Source organism: Phascolarctos cinereus, unplaced genomic scaffold (genome assembly GCF_003287225.1).
Source record: "Phascolarctos cinereus isolate Bilbo 61053 unplaced genomic scaffold, phaCin_HiC Scaffold_726;HRSCAF=1367, whole genome shotgun sequence".
Taxonomy (NCBI): Eukaryota; Metazoa; Chordata; class Mammalia; order Diprotodontia; family Phascolarctidae; genus Phascolarctos; species Phascolarctos cinereus.
Genome location: NW_027556098.1, coordinates 252,256,419 through 252,272,479, shown reverse-complemented (window position 1 = coordinate 252,272,479; position 16,061 = coordinate 252,256,419). Strand labels below are relative to the sequence as shown.

The 16,061-nt window shown below is 38.7% G+C and overlaps 1 protein-coding gene across 2 annotated transcripts in view; it reads left to right on the top strand.

Annotated features, from left to right (window-relative positions):
- Positions 1 to 16,061, top strand: part of MTUS2 (microtubule associated scaffold protein 2) — a 667,437-nt gene that overhangs the window by 443,555 nt on the left and 207,821 nt on the right. For both annotated transcript variants that reach the window (XM_020997212.1, XM_020997217.2), the window contains exon 7: positions 10,190 to 10,288. In XM_020997212.1, coding sequence (XP_020852871.1) covers positions 10,190 to 10,288 — 99 coding nt within the window. The remainder of the gene's footprint in view (positions 1 to 10,189; positions 10,289 to 16,061) is intronic.

The window sequence follows — 16,061 nt, the reverse complement described above, 5'->3', positions numbered from 1 at the left end:
GCGAAAGAAGGTTAAATTTAGAATAAGAAGACCTAGATTTGAATCCTTCCTCTGCCGCTTGCTACATCTGTGACCTTGAGTAAATCATGGGAGTTCTCTGGAGCCTCAGTTTTTTCATCTGTAGAATGAGGGGGTTGGAAAAGATTAACCCTGAAGGTCCCTTCCTGATCTAAAACTATGATCATAGGAACTGATGTAAATAAAAGTGGATGAAAAAATCCTCCGCGGCCACAGGGATTGGCATAGTGGAGAGAGTGCTGTGCGTGGAATCAGGAAGACCTGAGTTCAAATGTGGCCTCAGACAGTTGTCTGTGTGACCCTGGGCAAGTCACCTAACCTCTGCTTGCCTCAGTTTTCTTATCTGTAAAATGGGCATAATAACAGCACCCACCTCCCCTACCCTCCCTTCAGTATTTGTGGTGGGGATCAAATGAGATACTAATCGTACCTAGCACACATTGAATGCTATAGAAGTGTTGGCTATTATCATGATTAATCTTAAGCAAATCCCAAGATATTGGCATGCACAATGATGTTCATTTCAACAAAGTTCACAGCAGGGATGTCCTGATTACAGTTTGTGTTTGTGGTTTCATTTTTCAATCAAACCAGTTACCTTCATAGGAGGAAGTCTGTTAATCTCTTGAATTAAGGTAAATGTAAATTATTTATAGATTTATCCAAATTATACTTGCCTCTTTTTTTCTTCGCGGCTTTCTTAAAACAAAGCTGCCGGAGTGAGAAGAGCTGAAGTATACGTGCATTCATTTGACACATAGATGGCCTTTCCCCCCTTACCCACTACTTATTCACATTCCTTCAGGGCCTCGTAGATCATACAATGCCCTAATTCCCTCGGGAGACCAGATTGTTCTCATCCCAGAGAATCCATCACATTCCCAGCTTTGCTCATTTTGTCTCAAACAATGTGTGCCAGGATTTCTCATTACTCACCAAGGACATGACTCGTTATGATTATTTGCAGGGAAGGGGGAAGCTGGAGAGGGGAAGGAGAAGAAAGGAAGGAAAGGGTTTACTGTAAGGCATTTCCTGCTTCTGAATAATTCACTTCCTTTCAGTGTCTGTTTCATCTAGGGCTGGGAAGGATAAGATTCACTAATTTTGAAAGTATGCTCAAAAAGAAATTTTCTCCAAATTAAGACCTAATAGTCACATCAAATTCCTAAATTTAAACTTACTTTTCAAGTTCTTGTGGATGAATTACCAGCATGGGCTCTTGGAGTTATATGGGAGTTTGTATGTCAGCCTCATGTCCTTATTTTGTAAATAAGTAAACTAAGACTCAGAGAATTGTGTGATTTTTGTCCATTGTCGTAATCCAGTCTTTAGAATCAAACGACTTGATTGGATTTATGCTAAAAATCTGATCTTGGATAAGCCACCTCACTTCTTGGGACCTTAGTTCTTCATCTGTAATATCAGAGTTGGACTTAATCTCAAAGACCTCTTATAGTGATTCTAAAATCCTGTGATTCTAAGATTCCTTTAGACCATGAGAAAGGAACTATAATTTTTCTTAAATTGGTGTTGCCTGTCTATTATATGGCTGTTAAGATATAGAACCCAATAATCTTTAAAGAATTGAAATTCAGGTGGAATTATGATGATCTCAAAGAAATGATGAAAGGGTGTAAATAAGTTTGTTTATGTCTTTTCTAGGTGAATTTTGGTATTTTATGCACTGACTTGTTTTGAAACAGCTTGTTAAAATACATTTAGCTAAAATAAAATACAAGAACCTTGTAGAAGGTTCTTAATATAGCCTTTTAAAATTACATTTAAAAATAAATAAATGGATAATTGAAATTGAATATTACAGAATTTTCACAATGGGGGAGGCACATGGTATTTATGAGTAGGCAGCAGCATTTATTGGGGAAATACTTGATAGGAAGAGAAGATGTATTGGTGAAGGGTGAGGGATGATATGTGGCCAATTTATGGCAGATCATTGGTAAGAGTCACATAGGATGGGCAAGAGTGACTGGGTTGCAGTTTGCATTGGTGGAGGGAATATTGATAAGAGCACAGTGCCATTTGAGTATTTGATAGACACTATCTAAATATTATTAAATTATAATCTAGATTGCTAAATTGCTATATCAGGCTGTTCCTTATCATGTTGCTCCATCATCCTAAGGTAGGCTTTGCCTACCTTAAGCATTGCCAAATTATCTTTTCCCTATGATCTTCCCCATGTTCTGGAACTAAACTAAACCGGTCATTTTTTAGCCCATTTCCATTTGTAACATTTCTTTCTGTCTCTCTCATTTGAGTCACTTTTATCTAGATTGCTTTCCTTTCATCTCTCTACTCACTTCCTGTAAATTTCACCTTGAAATGTTACTATTCAATTTATCTTACAAATGACACCAAAGCTCCTATTTCCTAACTACGTCATTTATTTCCCCCACCCTGTTATCCTCCTTACAGTGACATGACTATAAGAATAATTACTTGCATTGTTACCTCTTTTTAATTCCATCCTTCTCCTTGCCCCACTCCATCATCCTCCACTGACCTTGTGCCATTACTTCCCTCTTCTGTGAAATGATGCTGGAAAACCCAAGCCCCATAGCCTGTGTTCGAAGGCTTTATGGGGCTTTTACACATTCTGATGGAGAATCCTATCTATTTCCACTTCTGTTACTTTATCCTCCTTTCTTCTTAGCTTATTTCATTGACACTGGAATTTGCCTTACTGGATTTTGCTGCCTATTATGTTGAAATCCAATACTGATTCATTTTGATTTTCTTTGGAGCCAGGAAAGAGAGGTGATGGATTCAAGTCAATTCAATAAGCATTTATTTAAGTCATGTCAAAAGTAATCATTATCTTGAATTTAACTTTTGTTATATAGATTGTCTCTTTGGATAATATTGAATTGTACATTATATTGTATGTCCCATTTAGGTAGAATTTTAAAAAAACAACAAATAATGGTAACCTCAAATAAAAGGCATTATTCTAGACTGCAAAGCTTTTGAGACTGTACCTTGTAAAATAATCCCTGTTTATTCTCACAGCTTCTATGTTGAGGAGCTTTTGCTTCAGCAGTCAGAAATGAAACGATGGTAAATCTTGTTTTTCATAACTTGTTCAGGAGTGAAGTACAAAAGATGGTTTTACCGGGATATCGTGAATGTCATTTCACTAGGAAAGAGGCTAATCACAGATGAGAATCTGAGCCTTTATATTTTCCTTTTCATCATCTGAGTTTCTTTTGACAGATCCCCAGCCAAGTGCATCTTTCAACTTGGGGACTTCTGAAGACTCCTGGCTATGCTCTTTGCTATTAAGTATTTTGGAGTAATTTGTTCTAGGTTGAATTGCCTTAAAAAAATTCTTTTTGAATGTCTTAAAAAGTGAATGTCAGACATAAGTGACAAAGCTTTATACTTTCCAAGTCTCTGGCCCCCATAACTGAGAGAAGAGTCGAGAGTGATTTTCTTCCTCCCTATGGACACTCTTAAACACCTCCAGTTTTGTCCTTGGAAGATAAAGAATTGCCTTTGTTTGACAGATTGCGTGTGATTTTGGTATTGCTGTGAATCTGTGGACAAAAGGTGAGCACAGTGTAGTTGCTGACAGAGGGAGAAGGAGATGGAGGCCCCAAAAGAGGGAGTAGTATGTATGTTTTTGAGGGTAGAATTTCCTTTCCTTTAGCATGCAGCGCATACTACGGAAAAGGAAAAGGAAAAGGCCCAGCAGCTTCTAGGGAGGGGCTGAGGTAGCTAGAGAATCAAAAGGAAATGCTGCAAAGCTTCATTTGTAACCATCAAAGACTAAGTGACTAACACAGACCAAACAAATTATGTCTTGATTAACAAGAGACAGGATTGTCCCTAATGACAAAAGTCAGCTTAGCTTTGCCAGGCCCTCAAGGGAGTTGGACAGAGTTCCCTTAAACTAACCCTGGAATTAAACCCTGAGCTCTATAAGAGGAGGAGAGGTAGGGGAGAGATCTGAAAGTTCTGGGAAGTTTCTATGAAAGGAAGATTCCCTAGAACAGAGCTCGTCAAGGGGTCTGTAGATCAATTTCACGATGTTTGTGAGTTTGGATGGGGAAGCAGTTGGCAACTTTATTTTCACAAATCTCTAACTGAAATTTAGTACATCTTTCACTTATTTAAAAGCAATATTATGAATTTTTTAAAAAATAATTTATTTTCCGTTTTCAGTATTCATTTCCATAAGATTTTGAGTTTTCAATTTTCTCCCCCTCCCACCTCCCGAAGACGGTGTGCAATCTGATGTAGACTCTGCATAATACATTCATATTAAACATATTTTCACATTAGTCATGTTGTAAAGAAGAATTAGAACCAATGGGGGGAACCACAAGAAAGGAGGAACAAAACAAAACAACAGCAAAAAAAAAGAGTAAATAGTATACTTTGATCTGCATTCAGACTCCATAATCCTTTCTCTGTCTGTGGATAGCATTTTCCATTATGAGTCTTTTGGAGTTGTCTTAGACCCTAATATTATGAGATTTTACTAGACTATCAGAGAGGTCCATAACACAAAAAGGATTCAGAACCCCTTCTCTAGAATCCATTCAGACTTCCTGGGGCTGTACTACGTAACTAGGACTCAGGAAAATAAAGTTTGAAAGGAAATGATTGAGAGCCAGAATTTACTGACACTTCTATTGAAGAATCTATTGAAATAAGCTTCAGGCTGGCTTCTCACCTGTCCTTTAATGGATCGGAGGCATTTGAAAGTAGCGAATGTGTTTGTGCTTCCCACCTCCCAAACCCCACTCCAAACTAAGAAATGTTATGCAAAGTGACGCTTTCATCAATTTAGCTTTCTAGCTACTCATTTCCCAGCAATTCTAAGACTTTCCGTTCCAGTTAAGGCCTGAAAACAGACCCAGGTAGAGGCTGTGTCTATATTGGGGCTCACCACTGCTTAGGTCACCCCAGGAGAGGTAGGTGTTACTGATTTAAGTGGGATTAAGTGAGTCTGGGGCTAGGGGAGTTGGGAGAAGGTCGATTCTGTCTTGCTGTGACAGGCTAATAAAATATTAAGTCACTGACCCTTTCTGCAAGGAGCACGTGACCAGCTGAATGACCCTGGAGCCAAGGGAAGGCTTGAATACCATGGCACTGTGAGCCTTTCTGAGCTGATAAAGCAGAGATGCCTGACATTTTCTGGTCCTAAACTCCCTGGCTTTCAGTAACCCTTCCAAAACCCCTATTCAATATTATATTTCTGTAGTCAAAGAAAACTAAAGCAGGAGTCCTAGTCCTTTCTTGAGCCACAAGACTCCTTTTCCACCCTCCCCTCCCATTTTTCAGGATCTTTTTAATGTGTTGTCTTCCCCCTTTATATCATGAGTTCCTTGAGAGCAGCGACTGTCTATTGCCTATCTTTGTATCCCCAGTGCTTAGCACCGTGCCTGGCACATAGTAGGCATTTAATAAATGTTTACCGACGGACCAACTCTTCGGCAGTCTTTTTCTTTTTCTTTTCTCTTTGGCAGTCCTGTGAAGCTGTGGAACCCTTAGAATGTTTTTAATTGCAGAAAACAAAGTACATAGGACTACAAAGGAAACCAAATATGTTGAAAAAGAAATGTATAGTCAATCCTCAAAATTTTGAGGGGTTGGGTTTTTTCATTTGTTTTTTGTTTTGGGTGTTTTGGCAAGGCAATCAGGGTTAAGTAACTTTCCCAGGGTTACACAGCTAGTAAGTGTCTGGTGCCTGAGGTCACATTTGAACTCAGGTCCTGTTGACTCCAGGGCCGCTGCTTTACCCTTCCCCATCTAGCTGCCCCAATCCTCAATGTTTTTAACTTTCCTGACTTTATGCATTTGCGTGATTTTTTTAGTAACCTCATTTTCACTTTTGGGTTGGCAGCCTCACACGTTGGAGGTTATGTGCAATAGGGGGGGAAAATGAGAGGCAAGTTGAAGGCAAGTTTGTGAAGTGGCTGATATCCTACTAGGATATATTATCTCAAGCTGGTGCCTCCCTCACGATCTCCAGTGCCATTCACCAGCCATAAAAGATGGAACATGGGAGGTAATGTGTAGATCTCACCAGGCTTGGTGTGTTCTGACAGCAATGATTAAAGCCCCAGCAATTTCTCCCCTGGTTTTCAGAGGGTAGCCAAGGTAGAGAGATTTGTAGTATTGTAGTAGAGAGCAGTGTGGCATTTAGAACAATGCCCTGATGCCACTGTCTGATGCAATAGAAGGTAAGATTCAGGTTGAAAAATGTTTTAGCTTTAAGAATTTTATTTGCTATACAGTGTTTATGGTACTGTAGAGTTCATGTGTTATGAAAAGTGGATATTGTCCAGAAACAATGTTGGTTTTTATTTTTATTTATTTATTTTTTATTGAGATGTTAGCACAAAAACGTCATAGAATTCTAGGGAATTACTGGCAAGAAAAAATGTTTTCCATGTTACCAGTTTTATTTTGTGCACTACATTTCATTGGTTATTTCATGGTTACTGTGCTATTATTAACGCAATGCATATTATAAGAAAAGTGAATATTATCAGAATTAATGTTTTGGTATGAAGAATTGCATGCAGAAAAATGTATTTTCAGCAATCTCTAGCAAAACATCCCAGTTTCTGGTGGTTGAGGGAACCTAACCCTCTCTTTTCTGGAGGTTTGATGCATCAGCATTCACATTTTTTTACTTTTGTGCTGTTTCTAAGAATGTTATCTGCAAAAGTAGAAGATTGACTGTAATTTTTTTCCTCTCTGAGTTAACAGACTCCCTGAAATCTACCTATCCATGGATCACTTGGAGTCTATCAAGTTAAGAATGCCTGAAATTAAGGAAAGGAAGTAAATTTTAGAGTTTGCCATGTGTTTAACAACAACAGCAATAACAATGATAGCCATTAGGATTTTTATAGCACTTCAATGTTTGTTAAATATTATCTCATTTTAACCTAATAATGCTGGGAGAGGCAGGTGCTATTATTAGCCCAATTTACAGATGAGGAAACTAAGGCAGACGGATTAAGTAATTTGCCAAGGGTTACACCACAAACAAGTGTCTGACACTGGATTTGAATTTAGGCCTTTGTGACTCCAAGTCTAACACTCTATCCACCATCACTTGGCATATGCACGTAAGAAATAAAAGAAAGGAATTAATTTCCACAGGATAATTTATTAATTTTCCAAATATTACAATGTGTTTTGATAAACTTTTCTTACCCCACAAGGGTATGTATACCTCAGGTTGAGAACCCCTGTGATAGAAGTTTCTGATTATCACTTACTTGGAGAGATCCTCCATCATGGAGCAGATCAACCAATTAGGCTTCATTTTGCAACTGAATTAATATTTTAAAAGATTAAAATAATGATCACTCCCAGCAAAAAAAAAAAAAATTCTATGCTATTCCTTAAAAACAAAGATGCTTCAAGGTCCCTGGCACAAAGTAAGTGCTCAATAAATGCCTATGGTTGTTGATGGGATTAGAGATGGGGAGAAGGAAAAGAGAGGGTTTTTTTTTAAGGAACATACTGTTTCTCAATTGAACTTTTTTATATGGCACACATATGGTTCTGTCCCAGAAAAAAAACTTGGCATAATGGGGAAAACCTAGGACTTGAATTAAAAAGACCTAGGCTTGAGACCCTCTTCATACTAATTGTGTGATCTTAAGCCTGTTCCTGAAATTCTATGCCCTCTTTTGTAAGATGAAGATAATGCCTGCATTAAGGGCAGCAAAGTGGTACAGGTGCTCTCCTGGAGTTCAAATCTATGTGAGTTCGTATCCAACCTCAGACATTTAACTATGTGACCCTGGGCAAGTCACTTAACCCTGTTTGCCTCAGTTTCTTCATCTGTAAAATGAGCTGGAAAAGGAAAAGGCAAACCATTCCAGTATCTTTGCCAAGAAAACCCCAAATGGGGCCACAAATAGTCTAAGACTTCTGAAGAACAACTCGTCAACAATGCCTGCATTACCTCCCTTGCTGTGGTGTTTTGAAGCTCAAAGGAGATAATTCACATAAGCTGCTTTGTAAGCTGTAAATTTCTGTATACATATGTTTTGTTATGTTTTTATATGTTATTCATATTTATAAATGCATTTGGAGGGGCAGTATGCCATAGTAGTTAAAAGGACAACCTTAGGGTCAGGGTTCAAGTCTTGCCTCTAACATATTAACAATATAACCCTGGGCAAATCACTTAACTGCTCACCCCTCACCCCTAAGACTCTGAATGACAGATAGGCTGCTTTTCTGAATCAGTGCAATGCATTTCCACATTGTAAGTGCCTCACACCAGTGATATAATGGGTCCAGACCAAAAGATAAAGAGAGAACATATTCACCATGAATGGACGAAACGTAGTCAGGTAAGCAAGGAAACCAGAGCAGAGCTACAAGAATGGAAAGCAAGAAGAATTCAGATTTGAGAGGGGTGAACAGGATTAGAGCTGTGTGCTCATTAGGATAATTGTAAAGGAACACATGGGCATTTGGAATAAATATGTGAATAGAAAACACATGTGGATAGAAAACATGTGTGTGAATAGAAGAAGGGGGGGCAGTCAGATAAGTGAGTAGGATGGAAGCTAGATCTATAGATTGATTGCAAGAGAACACGGAAAAATGGTAGCCCACTAAGTTTATGGGGGAAAAGGGAAAAAATAATTCATAGTCCATTGATGGTTACTAAATTAGATTTAATAATTCTATGAGTCAGGCCAACAGCTCTCAAGTTTGAAGATGACACATATATATGTTTCCATTTCTTCAGGGAAATTTCATTTTGTCAGTATTCTGATCTTCAGAGCTTAGTCTTTCTTGACTGCACTAAACAGAAAGTTAATGTAAAGAACCACCACACAATTTAAAAATCAAAAGGAACCACTGATTATTGTTGGGCTGTATTGTTTCGTGTGTCCCTTGCCATAGGATTATAGCTTTAGAGCTGGAAGGGGCCTTAGAAATCATTAAATCTGATCCCCCATTTTGCAGATGAGAAAACTAATGCAGAATGTGGTCTCTCTTTATCTTTTGGTTTGGACTCATTATATCATTAGTGTGAGACACTTACAATGTGGAAATGCATCCCACTGATTCAGAAAAGCAACCTATCTGTAATTCAGAGTCCCAGGGGTGAGGTGGAGCAGTTAAGTGACTTGTCCGATTATGTTGTTAATATGTTAGAGACATAACTTGCCTAGAGTTACACAACTAGTACTTAACTGAAGTGGGATTTGAACCTAGGTCTTCAAGTCTAGTATCTCATCCACTACCATTTGTTGTTGTTACTTGGTTGCTTCAGTTGTGTCTCACTCTTTGTGACCCCATTTGGGTTTTCTTGGAAAAGATAATGGAGTAGTTTGGCATTTCCTTCTCCAGCTCATTTTACAGATGAGGACCTGGGACAAACAGGGTTAAGTGACTTGCCCAGGGTCACATAGCTAGTTAGTGTCTGAGGTCAGATTTGAACTCAGGAAGATGAGTCTTCCAGATTCCGGTTCTGTCACTCTATCTGCCATACCACATCCACTCCCATACTGCCTCTTAATGTTCGTGATTACCAGATACACTCAATTATCTCCACATACAGATGGGACACGAGAGACTGGGGTGTGGATCTGATGTCCTCCTGTTCTCCTGAAGCCAATTTTGTTTATATTTAAGCAGTTTGTATCCAGGTGGTGCCTTCAGCCACAGATGAGTTACCCAAAAAGATCTTGGGATTATCTCTGAAGACTTGATATTATGGAAATTAGTTAGAATCAGAGGGAATCTCAGGTGAATTGAGGACTTCAGTGATGTTTAAGTCATTACTAATTATGTTTGTAGAGTTTTATTAGCCTTTGTTTTCTGGAAGAACATTGGTAGAGAAAGAGGTCTCATGAATGAAGAAATTTTAATCCCCAGCTAAATCTGCAGGGTCACTGGGGTGGCAGTAGCCTCCAGACATGGAGGTTTCTTTCATCAGATTAGTCAGCAGTTTACTTGGCCTTTTGACTGCCAGAAAATAAATTATTTCTGGTACAAAAAACTGAGTCTCTGCTAAAGGAAAGGTGGCTATGTCTACACAACAAGTCATCCAAATAGTATTTTAAAGGGTTTGGTTTTTATTCAGCTCTATTCTCCACTGACAGCTTATATTATAGATTCAGATATAATTGACTGTCCGTTCATTTCATTTCCATAGGATCAAAGAAGGAGGTGCAGAAAGATCAAGAAGCAAATAAACCTGCTGTTTCATCACCTAAAAGATTGGCAGCTTCAACTACGAAACTTCACTCACCAGGTATTTGGAAAGGGAGCTCAATATTATTTCGAAGAACTCTTAACCTCAGAGATTCATTCCATCCCAGCTCCACTAATGGGATGGTGGGAGCCCTGAAGCATATATAATTCTCATAGTCTGTCCATGGCATGTTTTTTGACCATTACCAAGGTAAAATCATTCACATGACATATTTATTCTTAAAAAGCAAGATATCATCACTACTTGCCAACATGGGAGAATCTATAGAGAAGACTACCCACCATCTGGTGTCCTATAGAATGGACAAGCAATCTAGAACTGGAAAGTAAACACTTTGAAGAAATGGCTCTAAGCGCTTAGATTTCCTATAAGGGAGGAACAAAGCTACATATAGAAGAAGTAGATAGTATGTGCTGTTTTTTGGTAATTAGGAAATCATTAGTTTAAATCATTTGACTAAGCTGATAATTGTTGTGTTTGGCATATTTAAAAAATTTAAATAATCATAACATGGAGTTTAACTCTTTGAATATCATGTTATCCTATCGATGAATTTGTAACTTAGAAAAATGCTACCGATATATCATACTCTGAAGAACTGGAAGTTAGGGGCCACCCAGAGGATAATGGATAATCACATAAAGGATGTGAGGAGGATGTAATGTATTATAAGTGAGGAATTATATGAAAAGCATGACAAAGTATGTCATCAGAGAAGTATAGGACTTAAAAAAATTAGCAAGTCACATAATAAGAGTGAAGAAGAACCCATGGTCAGCCTGTGTGTTCCATGGGTATCCATCTGGTACAGTGGGTAGAACATCAGGCCTGCAGTCACAAAGTCCTAAATTCAAATATGGCCTTAGAAATTTCCTAGCTCTGTGACCCTGGCAAGTTGCTTAACCTCTGTTTGCCTCAGTTTCCTCACCTGAAAAAATGGGGATACTAAAAGCACCTCTCAGGGTTTGAGGATCAATGAATCAGTATTTGTAGAAGGCACTTAGTACAGTGCCAACATATAGTAGGTGTTGTAGCTATACATTTTATAATTATCTGTATTCCTTATTTTTGTTATTGTTCAGTCATGTCTGATTCTTTGTGATCCTGTGGACCATAGCACACCAGGCCCTTTTATCCTCCACTATCTCTCAAAGTCTGTCCAAGTTCATGTTTGTTGCTTCCATGACCCTATCTATCCATCTCATCCTCTGCCGTCCACTTTTCTTTTTGCCTTCAATCTTTCCCAGTCTTTTCCAGTGAGTCCTGTCTTCTCATTATGCGGCCAAATTCTTTTTTCAGTATTTGACCTTCCAGTGAATAGCCTGATTAATTTCTTTAAGTATTGACTGATTTGACCTATGTATTCTTGTATGTTGACATATTTTCTTACATATAAAGATATAAATAACTTCTTCCTTACTCCTTCCATAGTAATATCAAGAGAACAGGAAGAAGAACATCCAAATATTGGGTGAACATCTGATTCAGATTCGTGGGAAAACATAGATAAGTCTTACCAGATGAGCAGGTCTGTGAAGGGACCGCAATCTACATTGTTGGAGGAAGTTTCCCACATCGATGAGACCACACAGCCTTTGGAGGATTAGAGTTTATAAATGGTGTCATTAAAAAACACAGTAAACCAGCATGAAGTTAATAGTTTTTCAGAGCTGAAATAGGCTATAGAGACCATGTCACCAAACCTCTCTTTTGAGAGAAGTGCGTCTCATAACTTAACTCAGGACCATGTACTTAATTAACCCAAATTCTCTGACTCTAAGACCAGCGCTCTTCCACTAGATGGCATTGGGTGTTGTGGTGAATTCAGCTTTAGGCAGAAACTTCCTTTTGTTTTAACCCTTATGATACTAACTGACATTTATATACTATTTTACAGTTTGTAATGACATTGGTTGAAAAGAAGGGTGCCTATCATCCATATTTTATTAGATGTAGAAGCAGAAGTTCTCAGAGATTAAGATGGGCCTGCAGTCACAGACTTGGTGTCAAAGTTGGGTTTGTATCCCAACAGCAGTCCGTTTTTCTTCCTAAGTATTACAGAATAAACATAATTTATGTTTTCTCTGATAGTTCTAGAGCTTGTATTTCCACAGGACATATAATGTTGTTAAGCTTATGTAGAGCAGTGCTCAGTTTCAACAGGTAGAAGAGAAAGAGCTTGAAGAATGACCGCTAAGACTGCCTTCCAACTTTCAGGTGCTATGGTTCTCTGATTCTATAATAGAAATTCTAAGGCACATTGATGTTCTTCACTCACCTCTCCAAACAAAGAATTCCCCTGGGGAAGAATCCACTTATTTATTTTCTTAAATTTATTTTTAATTTATGGAATAAAACAAGCATTTCCATAATGTAACACAATAAAAAGATGATTGTACATGAAACTGCAAGTCTACTGTGCACAACTTGTTATTCCTTTTAAATGTATAACAAAGTTATCATGTAAATTTCTTTTTTTTCCTTTTTTTCCTTCATTCCCCCCTGCCTCTTACCCTAGAGATGGCTACCATTAAACACAAATAGGTGTATATACATATATATGTATGTATGTACGTGTGTGTGTATAATTATTCTGTATAGATAGCGTCTTTCTTCAGATGTCCTTTATTTTTAATTTGTCTGTTTATAATAATCAAAATCACTCAGTTGCTCAAAGCCTTTCTTAAAACACTATTGCTACTACTGTATACAATATTCTCTTGATTCTGCTCACCTTGCTCTTCATTATTTCATGTAAGTCTTTCCATGCCTTTCTAAGATCATTGAGCTCATCATTTCTTATAACACAGTAGTGTTCCATCACAACCGTACATCACAATTTGTTCAGTCATTCCCCAATTCATGAAGATCTCTGCAATTTCCAGTTCTTGGCCAACACAAAGAGAGCTGCTATAAATATCCCATTCACATTCAAAGTTATAATCACTATTTTTGAATTTCTCTCCATCTTATTTTTATTCACTGTTTTCTTTCTCAGCCTTTCTTTTTACCCTATCCCTGTTACCTTATCTTCTCCCCCACCTTCCCACTTCCCATACCACCCTTACTAATTATAAAGATTACTAAGTAGCCTGGAGATGAAAATTCTTCAGATTAAAAAGTTGAAGATACCTAGAAATTGAATGAAATTAATTATTTGTGGAGTTTCCTTTTTTATTTAATTTTTTGTTACATTTTAAGTTCCAAACTGTATACCTCTCTCCCTCCCCAGTCCCCATTAGAGGTCACCATTTGACACAGGTGTGTGTGTGTGTATTTGCGTGTAAAACCATACTACGCATACTTCTGTTTATCAGTTCTTTCTCTAGATATGGATAGCATCTTCCTTTATAGGTTCTTTGCAGTGGATTTGAGCATTTATAATATTCAGAATAACTCAGTCGTTCACAGCTCTTTGAACAATATTGCTGTTAATGTGTGCAACATTTCCTTGGTTCTACTCATTTCATTCTTCATTATTTCATGTAAGACTTTCCATGTTTTTCTAAAATCAACCAGCTTATCATTTCTTACAGCACAGTATTCCATCACAATCGTATATCATAACTTGTTTAGCCATTACTCATCATTTGTGAAGGTTTGATAAACTTTGGATATACTGGATCATATTTTCTGCTTCCACCTTGTCTCCTTCCTCCCCAAATGAATAATAATTATATTAATAAAGTGTTATATAGCATTTATTATGTGTCAGGCACTGTGCTAAGTGCTTTATAATTATTATCCCATTTAATACATCCCTGGGAGGGAAGAGCTATTATTATCCCCATGTTACAGATGAGAAAACTGAGGCAAACAGCATCCAGGGTCACAAAGTTAATAAGAGGCCAGGTTTGAACTCAGATTTTCCTGGCCACAGGCCCAGCACTCTACGCACTGTGCCATCTAGTTGTCCCAAACTGAGAAGAAAGAGTCTTGGTATAAGCGTGCAGTCCTTTCTCAGTATCATTTCTTCTTCGTAAAGTGACAGAATTGGACTATATAGCCTCTTAGGTCCCTTCTGGTTCTAGATGTAGAATTCTAGGATTTAGGTTGCATTTGGTCACTCAGAAGTTCTGCCAGTAGAATTCTAAACCCTTGATCATTCCTCCTGTGAGCCTCATACCCTTGCCTGGCTTGGGAGGGTAATCCTTTCATGGAGTTAGTAGCAGAGCCCCACCATACATAAGATGGACAGTGAGTACCATCTTTTTTTCTTCACTCCTTTCTCTTCTACCCACTGCCCCAGTCAGACAGCGTGGTAGCTCCCAAGGTTCGACAGGACAATCACTCTTGTCAGTCTTGTCCCTACCTCAGCCAAACCCCTGCACAGTCAAAGAGGGCTTATGAAGAGAGGGAAAGAAAGGGTGGAGGGGTTTGGGTAAGAGGTGACTGCAATTGAAACCAAATGTCAGACTTTTCCTGAAATGAAGTTGGATTGTTTTAATGAAAGTTAAACCCCAAAGAATTCTCAGCCACTACATTGAATCATGTAGGAGGTGGCAGGGAGGGGCAATGTGTGCCAAGCTGAAAAAACACTTTATTTTCTGCCGTGGTTTTGCCCAAAAAATGATATTAGTGGATTTTTTGAGATGGAAAACTGGCAAAGTTTTGGCATCTGTTTCTTCTTTGCAATTGAGGGGTTTTTAGGCCTGCATATTGCACTGTTTAGTTCTTGTGCCAAGTCAGCTTCTTAGCTGTAAAATTATGAAGTGGTTCCTTCTATTTAAAATACTGGGAAGGGAGGGGAATCCCTGCAGATGAATATTTTATAGGCTTTTTTCCATTTACAGGGGTTATGCTTTCCCAGATGTACAACCTTGGCACGCAAGGCACTCATCTTTCTGTCCTCTCTGGCTGCTGGCCTCTCCCTGGAGGCCAAAAAAGATATAAGGGCAAGGACTGCCATCTCTTTCACTTCCTGCTGCCACTAACTAGAGACCAAGAGCTGGCAGGTGGAGATTCCACGGAGGGAAATATAAAGCAGCAGGTGAACATTCTGGAGCTTACCTCGGGAACAGTGGAACCCATTGGTGGGTGACACAAGCCTCCTGTGTCTAGAAAGCCAAATTAGGCTGCTTACTGTTATTCACACAGGACTCTCCAGACTGTATACCTTTGCATAGGCTGTGCCGCCTGCCTGGAATGCACCCCCTCCTCACTCCTGCCTCTTGGAATCTCTAGCCTTCTTCAGGGCTCAATTCAAGTACCTCAAGAGACTTACATGAGACCTCTTCTGATCCTTCCCTGCTGCTAATGTCTCCCCCTTCTCCAAAATTGCCTTGTACTTACCTTGTGTTTTTTCACTCACTCACTCACTCATTCATTCATTCATTATTTCATTCATATGCACTATTTGTGCCTGACCTATGGCAGAGCCTTTCCAGCTCACATTGGTCTGATCAGCCACAGTCAGACACGCCGTACCTTGACTCCAACAGAGTGGTATTATTTTGGTCGTCTTTGAGCGTGAGGAAGGACAACCATTTCATGCATATTTTGCGTGTGTGTACATATTGTTTCCCCTCACAGAATATAAGTGCTCTGAGGGCAGGGATATCATCTAGTATGGTACTTGGCATTTTGTTGTTCAGTTGTGACTTACTTTTCATGACCCCATTTGGGGTTTTCTTGGCAGAGATACTGGAGTGGTTACTTCCTTCTCCAGCTCATTTTACAGATGAGGAAACTGAGGCAAACAGGGTAGTAAGTGTCTGAGGCCAGATTTGAACTTAGGAAGATGACTCTTCCTGATTCCAAGCCCAGTGCTGTATCCACAGCGCCCCCTAGCTGCCTCTTGGCACATAGAGAG